At 46.6% G+C, this 19,174-nt stretch overlaps 1 protein-coding gene across 7 annotated transcripts in view; it reads right to left on the bottom strand.

The window, feature by feature from the left end:
* The window catches only part of ttll7 (tubulin tyrosine ligase-like family, member 7), a 215,743-nt gene that overhangs the window by 102,008 nt on the left and 94,561 nt on the right, over nt 1-19,174 (bottom strand). For all 7 annotated transcript variants that reach the window (XM_052010663.1, XM_052010662.1, XM_052010668.1 and 4 more), the window contains one exon: nt 14,305-14,463. In XM_052010663.1, the coding sequence (XP_051866623.1) occupies nt 14,305-14,463 (159 nt within the window). The remainder of the gene's footprint in view (nt 1-14,304; nt 14,464-19,174) is intronic.

The following is a 19,174-nucleotide window of genomic DNA, read 5'->3' as shown; positions in this document are numbered from 1 at the left end:
TGAAGTACTTCCACAAATAATATTCCCCCGTCCTTTCTCAGTATCCCAGTGCGGAGGCTGAGACTAATAAAACGGGCAATAAAACAATTTTTAAAATGTGATATGCAGCTGAATAGACAGTGCCTGGAGGACTCTTAGAGATTTTAATTTTACAGACACAGAGTGAAAAACCAGCTTTGTAGAAAATCACCAATGAACCCTCTGCCCTGTGTCATCTGCTGCTGTCTCATCCTCTTAAATCAGCGTCGGTTCATTAAAATTCAGGCTTGATGTGAATTCAAATCCTGTGACTAAGGCACCTCAGTTTTTATCAATGCACCATAGAAAGTATCCTATCCAGATGCATCACGGCTTGGTATGGTAACTGCTCTGCCTGTGACCACAAGAAACTGCGGAGAGTTGTGGACACAGCTCAGCACATCACGGAAACCAGCCTCCCCTCCATGGACTCTGTCTACACTTCTCGCTGCCTCAGTAAAGCAGCCAACATAATCAAAGACCCCACCCACCCCGGACATTCTCTCTTCTCCCCCCTCCCATCAGGCAGAAGATACAAAAGCCTCAAAGCACGTACCACCAGGCTCAAGGACAGCTTCTATCCCGCTGTTATAAGACTATTGAACGGTTCCCTAGTACGATAAGATGCACTCTTGACCTCACAATGTACCTCGTCATGACCTTGCACCTTATTGTCTGCCTGCACTGCACTTTCTCTGTAACTGTAACACCTTTATTCTGCACTCTGTTATTGTTTTCCCTTGTACTACCTCAATGCACTGCCGTAAAGAATTGATCTGTAGGTACAGTATGCAAGGTAAGTTTTTCACTGTATCTCAGTACATGTGACAATAATAAACCAATAAACAAAATTACCGGTTCATTTTGAATGATCTGCAGCAGATAGTGAAGGCAAACACAAGAGATTCTGCAGACATTGGAATCTGGAGCAACACACAAAATGCTGGAAGAACTCAGCAGATCAGGCAGCATCTGTGGAGGGAAATGAACAGTCGACGTTTCGGGCTGAGACCCTTCATCAGGACTGGAAAGGTAAAGGCAGCTGCGCAGATAGCCAACATTATCAAAGACTCCACCCACCCCGGTCATCCTCTCTTCTCCCCTCTCCTGTCAGGCAGAAGATACAAAAGCCTGAGAACACGTACTGCCAGGCTCAAGGACAGCTTCTATCCTGCTGTTATCAGACTCTTGAAGGACAACCTGTCACACGCTAAAGGTGAACTCTTGATCGCTCAATCTACCTCGATGTGGCCCTTGCACTTTGTCTGCCTGCAGTGCACTTTCACTGTAACTGTAACACTATATTCTGCATTCTGTTTTCTTTCTACTACCTCGATGTACTTGTGTGTGGCATGATCTGTCTGGTTGGCACGCAAAACAAACAGCTTTTCACTGTGTGTTGCTACATGTGACAATAATAAACTAATACCAAGAAAGTGTAGGTTGGTGGGTTAACTGGCCACTGTAAATTGCTCCCAGTGTGTGTGGTGGTACAATCTAGAGGGGTTGAGGGTAATGTGGAGAGAATGAAAGGGGATTAGTGTAAGATTAGTGTGAATAGCTGGTTGATGGCCAGCATGGAACAAGTGGGCCAAAGGGCCTATTTCCTTGCTGTATCTCTCTATGACACTAAGAATCTCTTTTGGACTGCCTCTAATGTCAGTGTAACCTTTCTTAAATAAGGAGACCAAACTGTACACAGTGTTCAGGTGCAACCTCACCCACACCCTCTACAATTGCAACAAAACTCTATTTTTAAACCCCAATCCCATACCATTAAAAGCCAACACAGCATTTGCCTTCTTTATGACTCACTGCATCTGCATGATAACTGAAGTAGTGGACAGATTTTGGTGACCACAGCTTGTGAGGACATAGACGTCCAAGAGAGTACAGAGGAGATTTACGAGACCGGTTCCCAGGATGAAGGAATCCATCTCCAAAGTTTTTGTCTGAAGAATCTCCTTGGAGCAAGGCAGGTTGAGAAGAGATGTGGTCGAGGTCATTACTGGCCTGGACAGGGGAATTGGAGGGAAGCTGTTCTCATCAGCAGCTACTTTGAGGACTAGAAGACACAGACTTAAAGTTTGGGGCCAAAACCACTAGGGAGATGTGACGAAATATTCATTTAATCATAGAGTCATAGAGCACTGCAGCACAGAAACAGGCCCTTTGGCCCACCTAGTCCATACAGCCTGGTTTTCTGCCAAGTCCCATCAACCTGCACCCGGACCATATCCCTCCAAACCCTTCCCACCCATGGACCTATCCAGACTTCTCTCAAACGTTACAATTGAACCTGCATTCACCACTTCCACTGGCAGCTCGTTCCACACTCGCACCACCCTCTGAGTGAAGAAGTTCCCCCTCACATTCCCCTTAAATATTTCACCTTTGACCCTAAACCTATGACCTCTAGTTCTAGTCTCACCCAACCTGAGGGGAAAATGCCTGCATGCATTCACCCTATCTACATCCCTCATAATTATCTCCCCTCATTCTCCTGCGCTCCAGGGAATAAAGTCCTAACTTATTCAACCTTTCCCTATATCTCAAGTCCTCAAGTCCCGGCAACATCCGTGTAAATTTTCTCTGCACTCTTTCAAGCTTATTGATATCTTTCCTGTAGGTTGGTGACCAGAACTGTACACAATACTCTTAAGTTTGACCTCACCAACATCTTGTACAACTTCAACATAACATCCTAACTCCTGTACTCAATGCCCTGATTGATGAAGGCCAAAGTGCCAAAAGCTCTCTTTACGACCCTATCTACCTGCGATGCCACTTCCAAGGAATGATGGATCTGTATTCTACTGCACACCTCAGAGCCCTACCATTCACTGTGTAAGTCTTACCCTGGTTTGTCCTCCCAAAGTGCATCACCTCACACTTGTCTGCATTAAATTCCATCTGCCATTTATCAGCCCATTTTCCCAGCTGGTCAAGATCACACTGCAAGTTTTGATAGCCTTCCTCGCTGTCCACCACACCACCAGTCTTGGTGTCATCCACAAATTTGCTGATCCAGTTTACCACATTATCATCTAAATCATTAACATAGATGATAAACAACAACAGGCCCAGTACCGATCCCTGTGGCACACCACTAGTCACAGGCCTCAGAGAGACAACCGTCTACATCTATAGGACCATTCAGTAGAATTAGGCCATTCGGCCCATCGAGTCTGCTCTGTCATTTAATTATGGCTGATTTTTATTTCAACCCCATTCTCCTGCCTTCTCCCCAAATTGAATTGATCACTGTGTAATGAATCAATCTGTACGAACAGTATGCAAGACAAGTTTTTCACTGTACCTCAGTACATGTGACAATAATAAACCAATTACTTACCAATTAACCAAAATAATACCCAAGTTGTGCTTTGAGAATAATAAACTAAACAGACCATAAGATATAGGAGCAGAATTAGGCCATTCGGCCCATCGAGTCTGCTCCACATTCATTCATGGCTGATTTCTTTTCCCAACCCCGTTCTCCCCCCTTCTCCCCGTAACCCTTAACCCTCCTTACCTATCGATCTCTGCCTTAAATACACCCAATGACTTGGCCTCCACAGCCTTCAAATTCCACAGATTCACCACCCTCCGGCTGAAGAAATTCCTCCTCAGCTCAGTTCTAAAGAGACATCCCTTTATTCTGAGGCTGTGCCCTCAGATCCTGGACTCTCCCACAGATGGAAACATCCTGTCCATGTCCACCCTATCTAGGCCTTTCTGTATTTGATAGGTTTCAATCAGAACCCCCCCTCATCCTTCTGAACTCCATTGAGTACAGGCCAGAGACATCAACCGCTCCTCATAGGTTAAGCCTTTCATTCCCGGGATCATTCTTGTGAACCTCCTCTGGACCCTCTCCAGGACCAGCACATCTTTCCTTAGATATGGGACCCAAAATTGCTCACAGTGTGCGTCTGTGAAGTGAGCAGTGACCTTGGCTGCTAACTCATTGCAATTCCGAGGAAGAGCCATACTGTTAGAAGTGATGTTTTTGTGTTTATGTCAAACTGAAGCTCCATCTACCTCTCTGGGCAAACGCAAGTTATCTCAGTGACTGCTACCAATCTGAGCTGGAGAGTCCTGGCAAATATTTACTCCTCATTCAAGATTTAAAAGCTAATCATCTGGTTAATATCACTTTCCAGTTTGTGGAATAGAAGTTATGGAGTCCTTGGAAAGGTTGGGGGAATACCCACCCACCCGGAACATTCTCTCTTCTGTCCTCTTCTATCAGGTAGAAGATACAGGAGCCTGAGGGCACGTACCACCAGACTTAAGGACAGCTTCTACCCCACTGTGATAAGACTATTGAACGGTTCCCTTATACGATGAGATGGACTATGACCTCACGATCTACCTGGTTGTGACCTTGCACCTTATTGCACTGCACTTTCTCTGTTGCTGTGACTCTTTACTCTGTACTGTTATTGTTTTTACCTGTACTACCTCAATGCACTCTGTACTAACTCAATGTAACTGCACTGTGTAGTGAATTGACCTGTACGATCGGTTTGCAAGACAAGTTTTTCACTGTACCTCAGTACAAGTGACAATAATAAACCAATACCAATGTTACAGGAAAAGTTAGTGGCGAATGGGATTTCTCTGTGATCTAGCATAGGGTCAATGGGATGAATGGTCTCAGTCTAAATCACAAGATCACAAGACAAGGGAGCAGAAGCAGGCCATTCGGCCCATCGAGTCTGCTCCAAGGAAAAGGAAAAAAGAAATGGGGAATGGGGAGAAAAAAAAACTATTCTAATCCCAATTTCTGGCCTTACCCCCATATCCCTTGATACCCTGACTATTTAGATATCTATCTATCTCCTCTTTGAACACCCCCACTGATCTGGCCTCCACTGCTGTACGTGGCAAGGAGTTCCACAACTTCACCACCCTCTGGCTAAAGAAATTTCTCCTCATCTCTGTTTTGAAACTGTGCCCTCTAATTCTAAAATTGTGCCCTCTGGTCCTGGACTCACCCACCAAGGAAAACAGCCTAGCCACATCTACTCTGTCCTTTCCTATCATGGAGCACTAAATGCTAAGCACCATCCATCCCAACCCTGCATTAATCCCATTTTATTCTCCCAACATCAAATCACTCCAGATTCTACCACTGACACACACTTGGGGGCAATTTACAGCGGCCAATTAGTCTACCAACCTGCACCACTTTGGGGTGTGGGAGGAAACCCACACGGCCACAGAGAGAACATGCAGACTCCACACAGACAGCTCCAAGGGAAACTTGGCTGTGTGGATTCAGAATTGGCTTGCCCAGAGAAGACAGAGGGTGGTGGTAGATGGAGCGTATTCTGCCCAGAGGTCGGTAACCAGTGGTGTTCCACAGGGATCTGTTCTGGGACCCCTGCTCTTTGTGTATTTTATTAATGACTTGGATGAGGATGTGGAAGCGTGGGTTAGTAAGTTTGCTGATGATACGAAGGTTGGTGGTGTCATGGATAGTGTAGAAGGTTGCTGTAGATTACAACAGGATATTGATAGGATGCAGAGCTGGGCTGAGAAGTGGCAGATGGAGTTCAACCCGGAAAAGTGCGAAGTGATACACTTCGGGAGTCGAATTCAAAGGCAGAATACAAGGTTAATGGCAGGACTCTCAGCAGTGTGGAGGAACAGAGGCATCTTGGGGTCAACATCCATAGGTCCCTCAAGGTTTCCATGCAGGTCAATAGGGTTGTTAAGAAGGTGTATGGTGTGTTGGCCTTCTTTAGTCGGGGTACTGAGTTCAAGAGCCACAAGGTAATGTTGCAGCTCTATAGAACTCTGGTTTGACCACACTTGGAGTATTGTGTTCAGTTCTGGTCACCTCATTATAGGAAGGATGTGGAAGCTTTAGAGAGGGTGCAGAGGAGATTTACCAGGATATTGTCTGGATTGAAGACCCTGTCTTATGAGGATAGGTTGAGTGAGCTAGGGCTTTTCTCTTTGGAGAGAAGGAGGATGAGAGGTGACTTGATAGAGGTGTACAAGATGATAAGAGGCATAGATCGAGTGGACAGTCAGAGACTTTTTTCCCAGGGCAACAATGGTTAAAACGAGGGGGCATAATTTTAAGGTGATTGGAGGAAGGTATAAAGGGGATGTCAGGGTAAGATTTTTACACAGAGAGTGGTGGGTGCATGGAACGCACTGCCCACAGAGGTTGTGGGGGCAGATACATTAGGGACATTTAAGAGACTCTTAGATCGCCACATGAATGATAGAAAAATAGGGGGCTATGTGGGAGGGAAGGGTTAGATAGATCTTAGAGCAGGATAAAATGTTGTCACAATATTGTGGGCCGAAGGGCCTGTACTGTGCTGTAGTGTTCTATGTTCTCCCGAGGTCAGGATCGAACCTGGCTCACTGGGGCTGTGAGGCAGCTACTACACTACACTGCCAAGTGTAAAATTAGCAGCTGCATTTTCCAGACACTGAACGCACTTTCCAAAGTATTGCAAGAGTGGAAAGATTTGTACAAAATAAAAAACACTGACAAATACAGATTTCCTCCCCTTGAACACACCAAGGCAGCACTCGGGTCAGCTGACAGAACGTGTTCGGAAATCGAACATGAAACTTGAAGGAGCGAGCCAGCTGGAGAGCTGGGGGCTGCAGCTTTAATTGCAATCGCAGTTCAGGTTCGGAAGGTTTTCAAAGTGTCGCCAGCTGTCGATATTTGTTGATGTCTTTCCTGGAGATTGACGTCAAAGTGGGAATGAGGGACCAAGTCCCCAATCTCCACTTCATTAATGGATGGGAAAATGAGCCGGCAACGTGTGACCGAGGGAAGGATACCAGCAAGTGATGGATTCGGATGGTGTCCGTCACTGGGCAATTACACTGACCTGCATTTCTTAATAGCCCCAGTAGCCGAGGTCTTTAAATAGTAACATTCAATCATTTTCCAAGCCCGCACTGCCAGTATGGGTACACAGAAAATAGAACACAGAACACAGAACAGTACAGCACAACAACAGGCCCTTCAGCCCACGATGTCTGTGCCCAACACGATCCCAAATTAAACTAACTCTCTTCTGCCTGCACATGATCCACATCCCTCCACTCCCTGTATATTCATGTGTCTATCTATAAGCCTCTTAAATGCCTCTATCATATCTGTCTCCACCACCACCCCTGGCAGCACATTCCAGGCACCCACCACTGTCTGTAAAAAAAACTTGCCCCACACATCTCCTGTAAACTTTCCCCCTCTCACCTTAAGGCTGTGCCCTCTACCATTTGACATTTCCATCTTGGGGAGAAGATTCTGGCTGTCTAACCTGTTCATGCCTCTTGTAATCTTATAAACTTCCATCAGGTCTCCCCTCAGCCTCCGACGCCCCAGAGAAAACAACCCAAGTTTGTCCAGGCTCTCCTTATGGTTCATACCCTCTAATCCTGGCAGCATCCTGGTGAACCTCTTCTGCACCCTCTCCAAAGCTCCCACATCCTGTAATGGGGTGACCAGAACTGCACACAGTACTGGGTCTCTTCTTCAGCAGAATATCAAGAGCAAGCTACCTAAATTGGTTTGTTGTTGTCACATGTACTGAGGTACAGTGAAAAACTTGTCTTGCATACCATTCATACAGATCAATTCATTACATCAGTGCATTGCGGTAGTACAGGGAAAAACAATAACAGATGAATGATAGAGAAATGGGGGGGCTATGTGGGAGGGAAGGGTTAGATAGATCTTAGAGCAGGATAAAATGTCGGCACAGCATTGTGGGCTGAAGGGCCTGTACTGTGCTGGAGTGTTCTATGTTCTAGCATGCAGAATAAAGTGTTACAGTTACAGGGAAAGTGCAGTGCAGGCAGACAATAAGGTGCAAGGCCATAACAAGGTGGATTGTGAGGTCAAGAGTCCATCTTATCGTACTGGGGGACTGTTTGATAGCTCTGATTGTCTGTTCCCCAGAACAGGGGGAATGAGACACCCCACCGCCTGTGATAATGTCGAAACTCTCAGCTGTGCCTCACTCCACAGCCCAAGTCAAATCCCACAAGGAAAAACGTAATGCATTCACACAGTGAAGAAGTTCCTGGCCAGTGGGCAGAAGCCTGGGCTACTGATCAGATTACAATTCAAGTTCTACTGTACCGATAGTAAATTCAAGTAGTTGACACGTATAATGATGCATGAGGTACAGACATAAGAGTCACACAGCACGGAAACAGGCCCTTCGGCACAAATGGTCCATGCCGACCAAGATTCCCATCTAAGCTAGTCCCATTTGCCCGCGTTTGGCCCATATCCCTCTAAACCTCTCCTATCCATGTACCTGTCCAAGTACCTTTTAAATGTTGTCAATGTACCTGCCTCAACCACTTCCTCTGGCAGCTCGTTCCACATACTGACCACTCTCTGTGTGGAAAAGTTGCACCTTAGGTTCCTATCAAATCTTTCCCCTCCCACTTTAAACCTGCACCCTCTTGTTTTAGACTCCCCTATCTTGGGGAAAAGACTGCAATCATCCACCTTACCTATGTCCCTCATGATTTTATAAACCTCCATAAGGTCACCCCTCAGCCTCCCTCGCTCCAGGGAAAACAGTCCCAGCCAATCCAGTCTTTCATTATAGCTCAAGCCCTCCAGTCCTGGTAATATCCTCGTGAATCTTTTCTGCGCCCTTTCCAGCTTAGTGATGTCCTTCCTATATGCAGGCGACCAGAACGACACACATTGCGATCCCAGCATCTTGTACAGCTGTAACATGACATCCTAATTCTTGAGTTCAATGCAACACATAAAAAGTTGGAGGAACTCAGCGGGTCAGGCAGCATCTGTGGAAGGAGGTGGACAGTCGACGTTTCGGGTCGAGATCCCTTCATCTGGACTGCCTGACCGCTGAGTTCCTCCAGCTTTTTGTGGGTTGCTCCAGATTGCAGCACCTACAGTCTCTTGTGTCTCCATCTTGCGCTCAGTGCCCTGACTGGCGAAGGCAGGTGTGCCAAATGCCACCTTCAGGGAACTATGTACCTGTACCTCAAGGTCCCACTGTTCTACAACACTCCAGGGCCCGACTGTTAACAATGTACCTAAATCATGCCCTAGTTTAACTTATAGAACATAGAACACTACAGCACAGTACAGGCCCTTCGGCCCATAATGCTGTGCCAACATTTTATCCTGCTCTAAGATCTATCTAACCCTTCCCTCCCATAAAGCCCTCTATTTTTCTATCATTCATATGTCTACCTCTGACATCCCCCTTATACCTTCCTCCAATCACCTTAAAATGATGCCCCCTCGTGTTAGCCATTGTCGCCCTGGGAAAAAGTCTCTGACTGTCCACTCGATCTAGGCCGCTCATCATTTTGTACACCTCTATCAAATCCCCTCTCATCCCCCTTCTCTATGAGGCCCAACACCTTGCACTTGCCCCAGTTAAATTCTATTTGCCATCCTCCTGGCCATTTCTCAAGTTGGTCCAGATTCCCATATAAACTTAGATAGTCCTTTGAATATTTTCAAGGCAGAGGGAGATAGATTCTTGATAAGTTTGATCCAGGTTGATGGTTGGTGTGGATTTGATGGGCCTGTATCCTTACTGTATCTCTCTATGACTCTGAAGGACTCTCTGCTTACCCTTGAAGCAGAGAAGGCAAAAGGAGATTTTATAAAAATGTTCAAGCTGAAAGAAAGTTTTATTGGAGTGAATGTGACTGACTCTCGACTGCCTGCTCAATTCAGGGGCACTGACATTGATCTTCATATCATGTGGGTGTAAAGAAATATAAAAAAGGCCAAACTTTCCAGTGGTAGATCAGTAACCAGGAGACACAAGCTCAAAGGTAACCCGACCAGAACAGAGACAAGAATCCTTTTTTTAGTGCTGCGAATTCTGTCTCAGAAGGTACTGCTTGTAAGACCACAAGACATAATTAGGCCATTTGGCCCATCGAGTCTGCTCCACCATTCAAATTTATTTTTCCCTCTCAACCCCATTCTCTTGCCTTCTCCCCATAACCTTTGATGCCCTTACTAATCAAGAACCTATCAACCTCCACTTTAAATACACCCAATGACTTGGCCTCCACAGCCCTCTGTGGCAATGAATTCCACAGATTCACCACCCTCTGGCGGAAGAAATTCCTCCTCATCTCTGTTCTGAAGGGATGTCCTTCTATTCTGAGGCTGTGCCCTCTGGTCCAAGGCTCTCCCACTACTGGAAACATCCTCTCCACGTCCATTCTATCCAGGCCTTTCAATATTCGGTAGGTTTCAATGACATTCCCCCCTCATTCTTCTAAACTCCAGTGAGTACAGGCTCAGAGCCATCAAACGTTCCTCATATGTTAACACTTTCATCCCCAGGGATCATTCCCATAAACCTCCTCTGGACCGTCTCCAACGCCAGCACATCCTTCCTTAGATATGGCCAGTGGAAATGGGTCCAATAGAAACTTCCCAAGAAGGGGAAAGGATTGTGGGACTGTGGGATATGGGATCAAATGGTCTGTGCTGGCCCTTTGACCCAGAGAAGGTCAACTGGAACTTGGCCAGCATGGGGGAGTTGGGCTAAAGGGCCTGTTTTCTGTGCTATATGGCTCTACAACTCTAAGGAAGCACAAATGGCAGCAAACAGACAGGCAGAGGCAGCTGGGAAAATCAGGAGATATAAAAAAGAATTTAAAAATACTAGAGAGAAGAGACGTCAGATGCAGGAATCTGGAACAACGCACAATCTGCTGGAGGAACTCAGCAGGTTGAGCAGCATCTGTGGGGGGGGGGAGGGGGGGGGGAAGGGGGTGGTGGTGTTGGAATTGTCAGCGTTTCAGGCCGAAACCCTGCCTCAGGACCTGAAACATTAACAATTCCTCATTCAGAACCATAAAAAATCTTTTTTAATCTCTCCTTCCCTGGTGAAGTGTCTTGGAGCTGAGATATTAACTGCCCATAGATGCTGCCTAACCTGCTGAGTGTTTCCGACGATTTCTGATCCTGCTGACAGATTCGTCACATCAACAGATATTTCTGCAGGCAACGTCTAAAGGAAAGTTACTTCTTCAGTGGAAAAGATGTACCAGGAATGCAACAGAATTAACTCTAGGTCAATGCTTCTAAAAGTCTGGTGTACAAATACAGACATCTATCCTTCAGCATTTATCTCCCGTTAAAGATCATTTCTGTTCATCTTTCATCTAGTGAATTTTTCTGCCAATTAACATGAGCAATGAGAGAGAGAGGAAGACTTTTCTCATCAGTGTGAGCGTCAGGCGTTCCTGAGAAGGCGAGAAGATGGCAGGACATGGAATGATGCTCCCTCTGCTGGTGGGAAGCTGCTGTTGCCGTAGCATGATCTTTTAATCCTCTGCACATCATAAGACCATAAGACAAAGGAGCAGAAGTCGGCCATTCGGTCCATTGAGTCTGCTAGCCATTCTATCATGAGCTGACCCATTCTCCCATTTAGCCCCACCCCACCCCCGCCTTCTCACCATAACCTTTGATGCCCTGGCTACTCAGATACCTATCAATCTCTGCCTTAAATACACCCAATGACTTTGCCTCCACAGCCGCCCGTGGCGACAAATTCCACAGATTCACCACTCTCTGGCTAAAGAAATTTCTCCACATCTCTGTTCTGAATGGGCGCCCTTCAATCCTGAAGTCGTGCCCTCTTGTACTGGACTCCCCTACCATGGGAAACAACTTTGCCACCTCTACTCTGTCCAGGCCTTTTAACGTTCGAAATGTTTCTATGAGGTTCCCCCTCATTCTCCTGAACTCCAAGGAGTACAGCCCAAGAGCCATCAAACGTTCCTCATGTGTTAGCCCTCTCATTCCTGGAATCATTCTAGTGAACCTCCTCTGAACCCTCTCCAACGTCAGCGCATCCTTTCTTAAATAAGGAGCCCACAACAGCACACAGTACTCCAAGTGAGTTCTTACCAATGCCTTATAGAGCCTCACCATCACATCCCTGCTCTTATATTCTATTCCTCTAGAAATGAATGCCAACTTTGCATTCACCTTCTTCACCACCGACTCAACCTGGAGGTTAACTTTTAGGGTATCCTGCACGAGGACTCCCAAGTCCCTTTGCATCTCTGAATTTTGAGTTTTCTCCCCATTTAAATAATAGTCTGCCCATTTATTTCTTCTACCAAAGTGCGTGACCAGACACTTTCCAACATTGTGTTTCATTTGCCACTTCTTTGCCCATTCTCCTAGTCTATCCAAGTCTCTCTGCAGAATCTCCGTTTCCTCAACACTACCCATCCCTCCACCTACCTTTTGTGGTCTGCTGAGTGACACTGCTGAAACTGGAGCTATTTTGGCGTAGTTTATTCATTCATGGGATGCAGACATCAATGGCAAAGGCAGCATTTATTGTCCACCCCTAACTGCCCTTGAGCTGAGGGGGGCAGTTAAGAGGCAATCCCATTGGTGCGTCTGGAGTCACATATCGACCGATAAGAACCTTTCCTTCAAGGTTTCATGGGTAGGAAAGGTTTGGAGGGACGCGGGCCAAACGCAGGCAAATGGGACTAGCTCAGTTAGGCAACTTGGTTGGCACGGACAAGTTGGGCCGAAGGGCCTGTATCTGTGCTGTGTAACTCTGTGACCCTGGCAATGATTAACGTGTGAGGAGCGTTTGATGCCTCTGGGCCTGTACTCGATGGGGTTCAGATGAGGGGGCGAGATCTCATTGAAACCTACCAGATACTGAAAGGCCTGGATAGAGTGGAAATGGAGAGGATGTTTCCATCAGTGGGAGAGTCCAGGATCAGAGGGCACAGCCTCAGAATAAAGGGACGTCCCTTTCGAACTGAGATGAGGAGGAATTTCTTCAGCCAGAGGGTGGTGAATCTGTGGAATTTGTTGCCACAGACGGCTGTGGAGACCAAGTCATTGGGTGTATTTAAGGCAGAGATTAGTAGGTTCGTGATTAGTAAGGGGGTTAAGGGTTACAGGGAGAAGGTGGAAGAATAGGGTTGAGAAAAAAAGAATCATCCATGATTGAATGGTGGAGCAGACTCGATGGGCCGAATGGCCTGATTCTACTCCTTTATCTTATGGTCTTAGGGTCTATTCACGAACCCAAAGGGTTTTTACAACAATCTGCTTGTTTTATGGCCCCCATTACTAAGACCAATTTCTTTCCAAGTGTTATTTGATTGCCGACGTTTAAACTCACCAGCTGCTGTGGTGGGATTTAACTCATGTCTCAATGGCCCAGCGCGCAGATCAGCACTCTTCTGCAGGTTAGGTGGCAACAGGAGGACACAGGGGTAAGGTAGCATAGGGCCAGCATTGATCATAGATCATAGGACAGTACAGCACAGGAAAAGGCCCTTCGGCCCACAATGTCTGTGCTGAACATGATGCCGAATTAAATTAAATCTCTTCTGCCTGCATGTGATCCACATCCCTCCATTCCCGGAATATTCATGTGTCTGTCTAAAAACCTCTAAAACAACATTATTGTATCTACTTCCACCACCACCCCTGGCAGCCCGTTCCAGGCACCCACCACTCTCTGTGTAAAAAAAAAAACCTGCCCCCCACATCTCCTTTCCCCCTCTCACCTTAAATGCATGTCCTCTGGTATTGGACATTGGAGAGATTCCGACTGTCTACCCTGGCTATGCCTCTCATAATTTTATAAACTTCTATCAGGTCTCCCCTCAGCCTCCGACGCTCCAGAAAAAACAATCAAAATTTGTCTAACCTCTCCTTATAGCTAATACCCTCTAATCCAGGCAGCATCCTGGTGAACCTCTTCTGTACCCTCTCCAAAGCCTCCACATCCTTCTTGTAATGGGGCGACCAGAACTGCACACAATTCTGGTGTGTAGCAGTTAGCTTAACACTATTACAGTGCCAGCGACCCAGGTTCAATTCCCGCCACTGTCTGTAAGGAGTTTGTACGTTCTCCCCATGTCTGCGTGGGTTTCCTCCGGGTGCTCCGGTTTCCTCCCACATTCCAAAGATGTACAGGTTAGGAAGTTGTGAGCATGCTATGTTGGTGCCGGAAGCGTGGCGACACTTGTGAACTGCCGCCAAAACACTACGCAAAGGATGCATTTCACTGTGTGTTTTGATGTACTTGTGACTAATAAAGATATCTTATCTTATTAAGACATTTGACTCTTTTGAGCAATGGGATTGGCAATAAACGCCAGCCTTCCCAATGACTCCCACATCCTGTGAGTAAATAAATTGGAATTGTTAATGACAGAGGAAATGGTGCAGGTTCCCAGTGAGGGACTGGCGTGGGTGAGATCATTTTAAATGGCTTGACATACCCATGGCCCATTGCTCCGTTGGCTGGCTTGACTATGAAGGTCTTCTGTCTGCGCTTTTTCCGTAGCTCCTTGACGCAGTTCTGGAACTGGGTGTATTCTGCCGGGAAGATCCATGTTCTTGGGGTGAAACAGTATTCCTGAGACTGGCTCTTGATCATTCTGAAAGGAAGAGGTAGTGTAATCACAGATCAACCTCCATGGTAAATTGGTAAATTGGTTTATTATTGTCACATGTACCGAGGTACAGCGAAAAACTTTGTTTTGCATGTCATGCATACAGATCATTTCATCACATCAGTGCATTGAGGTAGAACAAGGGAAAACAATAACAGAATGCAGAATAAAGTGTTACAGTTACAGAGAAAGTGCAGTGCAGGCAGGCAATAAGGTGCAAGGTCACAACGAGGTAGATTGTGAGGTCAAGAGTTCATCTTATCGTACAAGGGGACTGTTCAATAGTCTTACAACAGTGGGATAGAAGCTGTCCTTGAGCCTGGTGGTACGTGCTTTCAGGCTTTTGTATCTTCTGCCCAATGGGAGGGGGGAGAAAAGAGAATGTTCGGGGTGGGTGGGGTCTTTGATTGTGTTGGCTGCTTTACCTAGGCAGCGAGAGGTATAGACAGAGTCCATGGAGGAGAGGCTGGTTCCCGTGATGTGCTGGGCTGTGTCCACAACTCTCTGCAGTTTCTTCCGGTCCCAGGCAGAGCAGTTGCCATACCAAGCCGTGATGCATCCAGATAGGATGCTTTCTATGCTGCATCTATAAATATTGGTGAGGGTCAACGGGGACATGCTGAATTACTTTAGCCTCCTGAGGAAGTAGAGGTGCTGGTGAGCTACCTTGGCCTGGCGTCTATGTGGTTGGACCAGGACAGGCTGTTGGTGATCTTCACTCCGAGGAACTTGAAGCTCTCAACCCTCTCGATCTCAGGACCATTGACGTAGACAGGAGCACAGGGCTGCCTTCTCCCCTTTCCAGCCTGGGAACACCAGGGAACAGGGGAATCTGGAAACAGGGATCCCAACAACACAAAGAAATAGGGAGCAGGAGTAGCTACTCGGCCCCTCAAACCTGCCCCACCATTCAATATGATCATGGCTGGCCAGAACACCTCTTCTGTGCCAGTTCCCCATAACCCTCAATTCTTCAAGCCTTCAAATATCTATCTCCACCTTAAATATATCCAGTGATCTGTCCTCCACCACCCTCGGGGCCAGAGAATTCCAGAGATTCACTTCCCTCTGAGAGAACAAGATGTTGGTGAGGCTGCATTTAGAACATTGTGTTCCGTTCTGGTCATCCTGCTATAGGAAAGATGCCACTAAGCTGGAAAGAGTGCAGAGGAGATGTACGAGGATGTTGCCAGGACTTGAGGGACTGAGTTATGCAGAGAGGTTGGGCAGATGGGGCTTTTTTCATTGGAGTGCAGGAGACTGAGAGATGATCTTATAGAGGTGCATGAAATCATGAGGGGCATCGATAGGGTGAATACACAAAGTCTTTTTCCCAGGGTTGGGGAATCAAGAACTAGAGGGCATAGGTGTAGGGTGAGAGGAGAAAGATTTAATAGGAATCTGAGGGACAACTTTTTCACCCAGAGGGTGGTCAGTATGTGGAACGAGCTGCCAGAGGAATTGTTTGAGGCAGGTACATTAACATTTGAAAGACACTTGGCCAGGTACATGGATAGGAAAGGTTTAGAGGGATTTGGGCCAGACACGGGTAAATGGGATTAGTTTAGAAGGGAATTTGGTCATCATAGACTGGTTGGGCCGAAGGGCCTGTTTCCATGACTCTATGAGAAGACACCTCAGTTTAAGTGACTTATTTTGCAGTTATGTCCTCTTGTGTTGACCTTTCCACTCCTGAAAATCTCTCAGCATCTACCCTGTCAGCCCCTTTAGGATCTTATATGTTTGAATAAGGTCACCCCTCATTGTTCTAAACTCCAGGCTGCACATTCCCTGCCCGACAGTCAGAGCTAAAGCTCATCTGTGCAGGGTGTTAGTTCCACAAACCTCCCCTACTTTCCCATGAAGGGTCATCGACCTGGCACGTCCAATCGGTTTCTCTCCCCACAGAGGCCAACCAACCTGCTGAGTGTTTATATCACTCTCTCTTTCAATCTCTGTTTATCTTCAGTTTAACATCAGAAAAATGGCCTATCTGGTCATCAGAGAGTTGTCTGTGGTAACATTTTCTCTGGTACAAACAGGCTTCTTCAATGGAACATAGAACATTACAACACAGTACAGGCCCTTCGGCCCACAATGTTGTGCTGACATTTTATCCTGCTTTAAGATCTATCTAACCCTTCCCTCCCACATAGCCCTCTATTTCTCTATCATTCATGTGTCTATCTAAGAGTCTCTTAAATGTCCCTAATGTATCTGCCCCCACAACCTCTGCCGGCAGTGGGTTCCACGCACCCACCACTCGCTGTGTAAAAAACTTACCTCTGACATCCCCCTTATACCTTCTTCCAATCACCTTAAAATTATGCCATTGTCGCCCTGGGGAAAACTCTGATGTCCACTCGATCTATGCCTCTTATCATCTTGTGCACCTCTATCAAGTCACCTCTCATCCTCCTTCTCTCCAAAGAGAAAAGCCCTAAGCTCATTCAACCTATCCTCATAAGACATGCTCTCCAATCCAGGCAGCATCCTCGTAAATCTCCTCTGCACCCTCTCTAAAGCTTCCACATCCTTCCTATAATGAGGCGACCAGAACTGAACACAATACTCCAAGTGTGGTCCAACCAGAGTTCTACAGAGCTGCAACATTACCTCGTGGCTCTTAAACTCAATACCCCAACTAATGACAGACAACACTCAATATGCCTTCTTAACAACCCTGTCGACCTGCGCTGCAATCTTGAGGGATCTATGGATGTGGACCTCAGGATCCCTCTGTTCCGCCACACTGCTAAGAGTCCTGCCATTAACCTTGTATTCTGCCTTCAAATTCAATCTCCTGAAGTGTATCACTTCACACTTTTCCGGGTTGAACTCCATCTGCCACTTCTCAGCCCAGCTCTGCATTCTATCAATGTCCTGTTGTAAGTGTCTTGTAAGTGCTTGAAACACCCTCTGGTTAATTTAGTTCCTTCTAAATCTATTCTGATATTTTCCCACATTCGTTTCCAATATTTATTCCAATATTGTCCATATATATTAATGATATGGAAGGGAATGCAGGTGGGATGATTAGTAAGTTTGCAGATGACACCAACATTCGTGGAATAGTGGACAGTGAATAGGATTGTCTAAGGGTTACACCAGGATCTAGATCAACGGGGAAATGGGCCAAGGAACGGCAGATGGAATTTAACTCAGGCGAGTGCCAGGTGATGTATTTAGGGCAGGGCATACACAGTGAATGGGAGGGACTTGGGGACTTGTTGGACAGCAAGACCTTGGGCTACAAGTATATAGTTCTCTGAAAGTGGCAACGCAGGTAGACAGGGTGGCGAAGAAGGAGTTTGGCACACTGGCCTTCATCGGTCAGAATATTGAGCATGGGGGTTGGGACGTTATGTTGCAACTTATACCACACACTGGCTAGGCTACAATAGCTCTGGTAGCATAGCGGTTAGCGTAACACTATTACAGCACCAGCGACCCAGGTTCAATTCCCGCCACTGTCTGTAAGGAGTTTGTACGTTCGCCCCATGTCTGCGTGGGTTTCCTCCGGGTGCTCCGGTTTCCTCCCACATTCCAAAGACATACGGGTTAGGAAGTTGTGGGCGTGCTATGTTGGTGCCGGAAGCGTGGCGACACTTGTGGGCTGCCCCCAGAACACTACGCAAAAGATGCATTTCACTGTGTGTTTCGATGTACATGTGACTAATAAAGATACCTTATCTTATCTTAGACTGTAGGAGGGCTGTGATTGCGCTGGAGAGAGTGCAGAGGAGATTCACTGGGATGTTGCCTGGATTGGAAGACTTTAGTTGTAGGGAGAGATTGGACAGGCTAGGCTTGGTTTCCCTGGAGTGAAGGAGGCAGAGGAGTGACCCGACAGAAGTATCTTCTGTATTTTATGACACGATAGTGGCTAATAAGAGACTTTTAGATAGACACATGGATATACAGGGAGTGGAGGGATATGGACCATGTGCAAGCAGAAGAGATTAGTTTAATTTGGCATCATTGTCGGCAAAGACATGGTGGGCCGAAGGGCCTGTTCCTGTGCTGTAAGATCCCCGACATTCATAGTTCAGTAAACCTGTCAGATGTAAACTCTGGTGTCTGAAAATGCGAGGATTAGACTCACGAAGAGGATGGGCTGTACTCGTTTTATAACTGGGATTTTTGCATTGAATGGCTCTGGAAGTTGTATTGTCCGCCAGCCAAGCTTGAGGGGTGAGTTCAACAGGCTGGTTCTCATTGAGGGTTTCAAAGAACGAGAGCTGATCCCATTGAAGTGACTCTGGGAGAGGTTGGCAGAGTTGATGCCTGAGAGTCTGGGACCAGGGGGAATCTCAGGATACAGGATTGGACGTTTAAGACAAATGAAATGAGATTCCTTCTCTAGGGGGATGATGAATGTTTGATGGAGATATGTGGATGCTCAGTCACTCAGTATATTTGAGTGTGAGGTCTGATAGATTGTTGAGTCAGGGGTGAAGGGGCAACGGGCAGAGAAAAGGACGTGATCTTACTGAATTGAAACTGGATTTACACTGATACGATCGTGGTGTTTAAGATGCTGTTAGATAGGCATTTGAATATGGAGGGAGATGGACCATGTGCAGGTAGAAGGGATTAGGTTACTTTGGCATCATGGTCAGCACAGACATGGTGGGCCAAAGGGCCTGTAGAAGACAATGGGAAGGGAGCTCTGGTGAACAAAGGGCTACTGGTT

The sequence above is a fragment of the Pristis pectinata genome, chromosome 3, assembly GCF_009764475.1.
Source record: "Pristis pectinata isolate sPriPec2 chromosome 3, sPriPec2.1.pri, whole genome shotgun sequence".
In the NCBI taxonomy this organism is placed as follows: domain Eukaryota; kingdom Metazoa; phylum Chordata; class Chondrichthyes; order Rhinopristiformes; family Pristidae; genus Pristis; species Pristis pectinata.
The sequence above is the reverse complement of the archived record's forward strand: the minus strand, read 5'-3'. Positions and strand labels throughout refer to the sequence as shown.